The sequence below is a fragment of the Gracilinanus agilis genome, chromosome 3, assembly GCF_016433145.1.
Source record: "Gracilinanus agilis isolate LMUSP501 chromosome 3, AgileGrace, whole genome shotgun sequence".
NCBI lineage: Eukaryota > Metazoa > Chordata > Mammalia > Didelphimorphia > Didelphidae > Gracilinanus > Gracilinanus agilis.
The window spans coordinates 35,177,276-35,185,955 of record NC_058132.1 but is presented as its reverse complement, the minus strand read 5'-3'; the positions used below and the strand labels follow the sequence as shown (position 1 = coordinate 35,185,955).

General features: G+C 41.3%; 1 protein-coding gene across 1 annotated transcript in view; it reads right to left on the bottom strand.

Moving 5' to 3' along the window:
• PRDM16 (PR/SET domain 16) overlaps nucleotides 1-8,680 on the bottom strand; it is a 70,740-nt gene that overhangs the window by 13,502 nt on the left and 48,558 nt on the right. The window contains exons 9-10 of the mRNA XM_044668651.1: nucleotides 4,080-4,249; nucleotides 1,686-1,860 (exon numbers count right to left, since the gene is read on the bottom strand). Of these exons, the coding sequence (XP_044524586.1) occupies nucleotides 1,686-1,860; nucleotides 4,080-4,249 (345 nt within the window). The remainder of the gene's footprint in view (nucleotides 1-1,685; nucleotides 1,861-4,079; nucleotides 4,250-8,680) is intronic.

Here is an 8,680-nt window from a genome sequence, read left to right as displayed (position 1 = left end):
TTATGTTACCATTATATGTTTATTATATAAAATATGATTACATCACAGATTTTATTTAAAAAATAATTTTTAAGCCTTTACCTTCTATCTTAGAAATGATACAAGTATTGGTTCCAAGGCAGAAGAGTGGTCAGAGCTAGGTAGTTGGGGCTAAGTGACTTCCCAGGGTCACATAGCAAGGAACTATCTGAGGCCAGATTATGAACCCAGGCTTTCTCTCTGCAGGATTGGCTCTCTAGCCACTGAGCCATCCAGCTACCCCCACCACATAGATTTTAAAAAGAATGATAATCAATAAATCTGTTGAGTCCACAGAGTCAGAAATAATGATGCCCTGTGATGAACTGTGTGGTATATCTTGGATAATTGATCAATAACTGGCCTTCACTGCCATAATCATAAACATGGCAGGAAATTACATTTTGTAGCTTCACATATGGCTAGGAATTGTCATCCTAGAATCAGCCCAGCCAGTGACTGAACTGTTCTGCTGCCTAGAAGGATAATTAGGAAATTCTTGAGTCTGTGCCCTGTCTGTTCAGTACTTTTGCAAATACTAGTCATTTGCTTGTTTTACCTTAAGTAAACAGTTAGGTGGTACACTGTATAGAGTGCTGGGTCTCGGAGTCAGGAAGACCCGAGTTAAAATCTGACCTCAGACATTTATTATTTGGGTGACCCTGGGCAAGTCACTTCACCCAGTTGACCTCAGTTTCCTCATGCATAAAATGAGCTAGAGAAGGAAATGGTAAACCATTCCAGCATTTTTGCCGAGAAAACCCAGTTTGGTTCTGTAAATACATTATTATCTAGAAGCAAAAGAAGATATTTGTGACTTGGATCTATGTTTGAATTTTATAGTAGGAATTGTAGCTTAGTTGATATTGTCTTGTAATATTTATGACCTATCTCTGAAAAATGAATGAATAAAGAAGAAAGGATTATCAATAAAATATTAATAAATAAAATTTATTTATTTAAAATTAATTAATTAATGTAAATAATATATCATACAAAAATACTAAAATGTATAAGTAAATATATAAATATTTATACATGAACAAATATTTATATATTTACATATAAGTATAAAATATTAATAAAATGGATTAAATCAATTGATAAATTAATAAAATAAAAATTTAAATTTTTTATTAAGCTCTAAGTGTCAGCTATTGTGGATATGAATACAAACTCAAATTTAGTCCCTGTCCTTGAGGAGCTTATATTCTTTTATTTTTTTAAACCCTTACTGTCCATCTTAAAATTGATACTAATTATTGGAACCAAGGCAGAAGATCAGTAAGGGTTAAGTGACTTGCCCAGGGTCACTCAGATTCAAAGTAACTGAGGCTAGATTTGAACCTAGGTCCTTCCAACTCCAGACCTGGAGCTCTATCCATTGAGCTACCTGGAAGCCTCAAGCTTATATTCTAATAGATGAGAGAATAAATAATACTTAAGCTAAAAAAACAAACAAAAAACCCCAAACTAATAATTCTCCATCATAAGAGAATAAACCGAAATTCAATTTAAATACGTACTTCTTCTCTTTTTTTATTTTTTGGACTTCAGCCAGTAAAGCTCTCATACATGTGGACATATTGACTCTTGGCATTGTTTTCTACATTATATAGTGAGCCCTTCGGTTCATTGGTATGATAAAAACTTATTACATGGCTTACCTTTTATCCGTCAGAGTTGATGCTTGGTTTAGCTCGCTATTTGCAATAAAGTTTCTGATTTCAGAGAAATAGGAATCCTCTTTTTCATCTAAAAGTGCATGGTTGTCTGATTCCGAGTTGGGGGAGGAAGCGCTGGTCCCAAGGTGATTCGTAATGACTCCTGTGTGCTGGCTCACTAAGAACAAAGCATGGATGGGGAAGACAACGGTGAGGAACGATAGCCTTCTGGGGGACTCTGGCCAGATGGAGGCTAGAAATCAGCCAAGGTCCAGCCTAGAGAATTTGGGGTCAACCATGGAAGCAGGGCTGGCCGCAGACTTGGGGTAGTTCTTGCTAAATATGAGGAAGAACCTCTGATTTTGGTTTTAATTTAATGGAAATATTTTTCTGGGGTGGACCAATGGATTCTTAGGAAACTGATGTATCATCATTCTCTCTGCCATTGTCCTTCTTGCCTTTAAGTCTTCTCTCTTCCTGCCTTAGCTCAAAAGCCATCACTGACACGAGGCTTGTGTTACCCCCTCCAGTTCGTGATTACCCCCTCCCCCAAATTACTCTGCATTCCCCTTTTGTGTATTTGGAATGTTTTTTTTAATTTATTAATAATCTCCTTTTTGGTAGTCTTATGTATCTGTGTTAGCTGTATATCTTGGATGTCATAGAAACACAGATTTAGAGATGAAAGGGACCTCAGGAGTTGCCCAAGACACCATTGCTCATTTTATAGATGGGGAAACTGAGATCAAGGGAGGAAGAATGACTTGCCCATAGCCTCACATAACTGAGTGGCAGAAGTGGGATTTGAACCTAGGTCCTTTGACAACAGAGCAAGTATTCATAAATACTGCTTCCTTAAGAGGCAAGGTGGCTTCAGATCTGGGTTCAAGTTCTGCCTCTGACCCAAACCCTGAAATCATTTTCCTTCTGCCTGTCTCAGTTTCCTCATGTGTAGAATGGCGATAATAATAGCACCTATCTCCCAGCTGTTGTAAGCATCAAATAAGAGAATATCTGTAAAGCCCTTTGCAAACCGTAAAGCATTCTGTAAGTTACATCAAACATGTTATATGTATATTATATATTCTATAAATTATATTACATATTATATGTATTATTATATATTCCATAAAGAGAATATCTATAAAGTCCTTTGCAAACCATAAAACATTCTGTAATTTACATTAAACATGTTACATATTACATATTCTATAAATTATACATGTTATATGTATATTACACACCCCAGAAATGACATTATACATGTGATTATAAAAATATCACATATTTTTATATATTATGCTTGTATGTTACATGTTATGCAAATTACATTATATGTTGTATGTGTATCATATGCTCTATAGGTTACATTATATATTAGCTTATATTACATAGTCTATAAATTACATTATATATGTTGTATATTATATATTCTGTAAATTGTATTATGTTATATATGTATATTATACATTATGTAAATTATATTATATATGTGTATCATATATTCTATAAATTACATCATATGTGTTATTGTATATTATATATATAATATATAATATTATATTATATTATCACATAAATGCTAGCCACTATTATTGTCTTTATTTTCATTTGGTTCAACAAGGCCTTATTGTTATTGAATATTGGGGGCTCAGCCCTGGACTAGCCAACATTTCTACAAGAAGTTTGTGAAGTGTTTTCTATTCCTTATCTTAATCGATTACTCAGATATCTCTGTGTGGTGGTACAGAGAGAGAGATAAGATAAGACGAAAGAGACACAGAGAGGGATAGCGATGAGGAAGACAAGACAGACACGGAGAGACTTTAGAGACACCAGTGGGATAGAGAGTTGAAAGACAGAAGGAAGAGAGAGAGACAGAGAAAAACAAAGTTGAAGACAGAGGCAGAGGGAGGAGAGAGGAGCCAGAGAGACACAGAGAGAGAGAGGGAGAGGGAAGAGACAGAGACGCAGAGAGAAGAATGAGACAGAAACACAGAGGGACATTAGAGACCCCTGAGGAGACAGACAGACAGAAAAAAAAAAAACAACAAAGAGTGACCAAGAGGGAGGGAAGGAAGGAGGGAGGGGGAGAAGGAGAGGGAGGGGAGGGAGTTCTTTCCAGAAAGTTAGGAAATGTAGCAATAATGGATGGTGTTGAGCCTGGATTGAGGAAGATCTGAATCCAAATCCAGTCCCAGACACTTCCTGGCTGTGTGACCCTGGGCAAGTCCCTTGGCCTGTGGCTCAGTTTCCTCATCTGTAAAGTGGGCCAGAGAAGGAAATGGCAAACCACTCAAGTATCTTTGCCAAGATAACCTTCGATGGGGCCACAAAGAACTAGACGGGGCTGCTCAACAGGACTGAATAACAAAAGGAAACTCCCTGCCAGGCTACCTGGAACATTTTCATGTTCATGCTTCTTCAGGTGTCTGTCCAAGTTGGTCTGTTGTCCAAAACACCGATTACACAGGTGGCATTTGAAGGGCTTCTCCTTGTTGTGGATGTTTCTCACGTGCCGCTGGAGATTGGAAGAAATGCTGAATGACCGGTCGCAGTATTTACACCTGCAAGACACACACCAAGACTTGTGAGCGGAGGGGGAAGAGAATAGACCTCATCCGAGCCCAGAGACCATGAAAATGGGGAAGACCTCTCGGCTAATGCCCAGCTGGAAGGCTCCCCCGAGGCCATCCTTTTTTCACATTTCCCCCAAGAGTGGGAAAGCATTTTCTAAAGCGTTATACATATGAAAAGGAGCAGCTGGGTGGTGTGGTGGGTAGAGCACTGCCCCAGGAATCGGGGAGATCTGGGTTCCCATCGGATTCCTCCTAGCTGTAACGCCTCGGGAAAGTCACTTCACCTCTATTTGCCTCAGTTGCCCCATCTGTAAAATGGAGATATAATGGTACCTACCTCCTAAAAAAAATTTTTTAAAGGATTAAATGAGATAACATAAAGGGCTTAGACACAGCCTGGCACATAGTAGGTTCTATGTAAATGCTTGCTGTTATTCTTGTTGTTAGTATTATTTTCCACGACTTCAGCAGAATTCATCCTGCTTCTCAAAGAATAAAAAACGTTTGGAAAAATGAACGAACACCCACAAATGGCCCTGGATGGTAAGAGTCTGGTTTTGTTCTGTAAAGCTGCCGGTATCCCCTCCCCGAACCTCATTGCGTTCATTCTGGGTGTACTGCGTTCTTCTACGGTGTCCGTGATGCCGCCTTCATTAGACTGTAAGCTCCTCGAGGGCAGGCACTTTTTTTTTTTTTTTTTTTTTTTTTTTTTTTTTTTTTTTTTTTTTTTGTCCCTCCAGCACTCAGGGACTGGAATAGAATCACTTCTTAGGAGCAGGCGGGGGCTACAGCCCCATCCGACTCCCCCAGTGCCCAGGGAACAGAGGCAGGGGCTTCTGTGACGTAGGGGAGGTGGAGGACAGAGCCAGGCTGGAATTTGGTGGAGCTCCTCGATCCAGAACTGGACAGGACGGCAAAGGCCGCCCCATCTAAGCCTCTCGTCTTCCCGAGGAGGCAGAGGAGGTCTGAGGGGAGCCGAGGACCGGTCCAGACTCCCACAGGGAGCGAGGCAGAGAGGCGAGATCTCAGCCCAGGGTTTCTGACTTTTCCCTCTGCCTCTCGGTGGATCCCCATCACTCGGCCGACCTGGCTTTCTCCCCCTGGATCTCCAGACCCGCTTCTTTGCGCCTCACCCCACGGGCGGTTTCCAAAGGCTCCCTCCCCAGACTTCCCAGCGCTCAGTCCTTCAGAAGGGATTTGGGAGCAGTGCCATAGGAGGCCTGAAGAGGGCAGCAATGAGCCACGCAAAAGGCTTTGAAATGAACAAGGGACTCAGCCTCAGGGAGAAATCAGGGATGTGCAGTATGTAGGGAGGAGAACAGGAAGGCTCCTGAGAGACCACTAACTCCAATGCCTTCATTTTACAGAAGGGGGACACTGAGACCCCGGGAAAGAGGGAGGTGTGTGTGTGTGGGTGTGTGTGTGGCTTGTCCAAGGCCAGGCAGATGAAAAGTAGCAGAGTCAGAATTTAAATCTAAGTCCTCTGATTTCCACTAAAAAAGGACCAGATCTAGGGCTGAGAAAACCCAGGGGTCCAGGATTCTTCTGGAAAGCCCCCAGGAAGAACGAAAGTAACTCCATCTGAATCGTTGAGGTCATGTGGCCCCCTGGACTGGGTGTCAGGACTCCTGGCTTCTGTAGAATCAGCCACCAATGTGAGGGTTGGGACCTCACCTGTCTCATCTCTAAATGAGGAAGGGAGGATTCCTCATGTGCTAGTAACTCTAAAAGCCTAGGACTCCACACCTAGAAGGGTCCTAAGAGGCCCCTCATTTTACAGATGAGGAAACTGAAGCCCAGGCAGGTCAGGGAGGTTCACCCAGCTGGAAAGCATCAGAGACAGGACTTGAATCTGCCTCCTTGTCAAACAAGGACTTCAAATGTGTTAAGGGGGCAGGGGGCTTCCCTAGTACTAGTTCTTTGCCACTCTTCATGGATGGGATGATGGTACCTGATCATACAATGATTTCTTTTTTGCTCTTGGGGCCCTCTTATATCAGTTAACTCACTGTATAATCTACATTGCCTTTGCTATGTAAGACAAGCAAGGACTGTTTCCCCCCCACCATTTTTCAGAAGGAAAAGCTGATGGCCATATATCTTCAGCGATCGATCGATAGATAGATAGAGATAGGAAGAGAGAGAAAGAGAGATGGATGGATAGAGAGATAGAAAGATTAGATAGAAAGAAAAGAAGGGAAGAAAGAAAGAAGAAAAAAGAAAGAGAAAAAGAAAAAAAGACAGACAGGTAGATAAGATAGATGAAAGATAGATAGATGGATGATGGATGGATGGATAGATAGATAGAGGGATAGATGACAGATAAATATATGGATAGACAGAAAGGTCAAGTAGAAAGAAAGATGGATAGATGTATAGAAAGAAAGATAGAAAAATAGACATAGGTTGATAAGATAGATGAAAGATGGATAGAGAGATGGATAGATAGATAGACAGAAAGACAATAGGTAGACATAGGTAGATAGATGATAGATGGATAGGAAGACCTAGATAGGTAGACAAATATGTAGATAGATAGAAAGATGGACAGATAGAGCTAATTAGAGACAGGCAGGTAGGCAAGCAGACAGATTAGAGGAGAGTCGTATTTACAGTGTATTTTTTTCTCATAATAACTCTATGAACAGTGATTTTGTTTGGGAGATTTCAAGGATGTGGGAAAATGTCTATCTATCAACTAGCAGGTTTGAATGAAGCCATCACTGTTTGCCAAGCACTGTGCTAGGTGTTAGGGGATACAAGGAGAAAGAGTGAAACAATCTCGCTCTGGGAAGCTTACTTTCCTTAAGGGGATGTATAGTGTGTTTTATATTAAAATCCACATATAAGTATTTATAGTATAAATATAAAATAAATTTAAAGCAGTTTGACAGAAAGAATAATAGCAGTTGGGCTAAAAGGGGTTAAGGAAAAACTTCATGCAGCTTGATTCTTGAGTTACCTGATTTTTTTTTAATCCTTACCTTCTGTATTAGAATCAATACTAAAAGTATTGGTCACAAGGCAGATTGGAGGTAAGGGGTAGGCAATGGGGGTTGAGTAACTTGTCCAAAGTCACATAGCTAGGAAGTGTCTGAGGTCCCATTTGAACCCAGAACTTCCCATCTCTTGGCCTGACTTTCTATCCACTGAGCTACAGATAGTTGCTCCAATCAATAAACTGTTTTTAAACCTTTACCTTCCAGCTTAGAATCAATACTATGTATTGGTTCCAAGAGAGAAGAGCAGTAAGGGTTAGGCAATGGGGGCTAAATGATTTGCCCAGGGTCACACAGATAGGAAAGATCTGAGGCTAGATTTGAATCCAGGTCCTCCCGTCTCCAGGCCTGGCCCACTGAGCCACTTAGCTGCCCTTTTAGTAGACTTCTTAACACATACTAGACACTTAATAAGTTCGTTGACTTGATTTGACTTAAAAGTTAAAGGATCAGAGACAGGAGGTCCTAGGTTCAAATCCGGCCTCAGACACTTCCCAGCTGTGTGACCCTGGGCAAGTCACTTGACCCCCATTGCCTACCCTTACCACTCTTCCACCTATAAGTCAATACACAGCAGAAGTTAAGGGTTTAAAAACAAAACAAAACAAAAAAAGTTAAAGGATCTCTTGGGAGTAGCAAGAAGGCAAATGACTTGCCTAGGTTGACACAGATAGCATGCCTTAGAAGTAGATCCTGAACTCTGGACAGTCTATGGACTCTTAGGACATACACTGGGATCTTCCTTTGCTATGTCCAGTCCAGCAGACACATCCAGCTCTGGTTTAGGGGCAGAACCCTTCTCAAATTCTGCAGATCATTTGAGGAGGCATGGTTCTGGATGACTGGGGGGCCTCTGGAAAGTACCCACAAATCCATGACTCTGCTCAGTCCATCAGCAAGTCTGTCGGGTAGTTTTCCTAACCCAGCAGGAATTCCCTTTGGCAGGGAGGGGTGGCTGAAGTCTGAGACTATTAGGTGCCACATGCACGCACCTTCCAGATGTGTTACAGCTGTGCCTAGGATTTGATCTCAGCAACATAAGCCCATTATTTGGGGAAGAAACAGGGAGAGCTTTATGAAACACCCTTCTGAGATGCTTATAATTTCCATGTTCCCTACTCTGAGTGTTGTTCAGTAAAGCCTAGAAAGTTTGGAGACATACAGAAGACAGACCAAGAGGGGGAGGGTGGTGTGGGTTATACTGGAAGTCATTTTTAATCCTGAGGTCATTTTGTCCTTTCCTCTACCTTGAGAAGCAAAGCAGAGAAAAAGGTTCTGTTCTCTCCTCAGATTTCTGCTGTGGTTTCTGATGGACACCCACAGTCATTTGGAGTTTCACAAGTTACACAGACATGTCTGTCTTTCTTGCTCTTTCCCTCTCTCCCTTCCTCCTTCTCTTCCTTCTTCCCTCCCTCCCTCT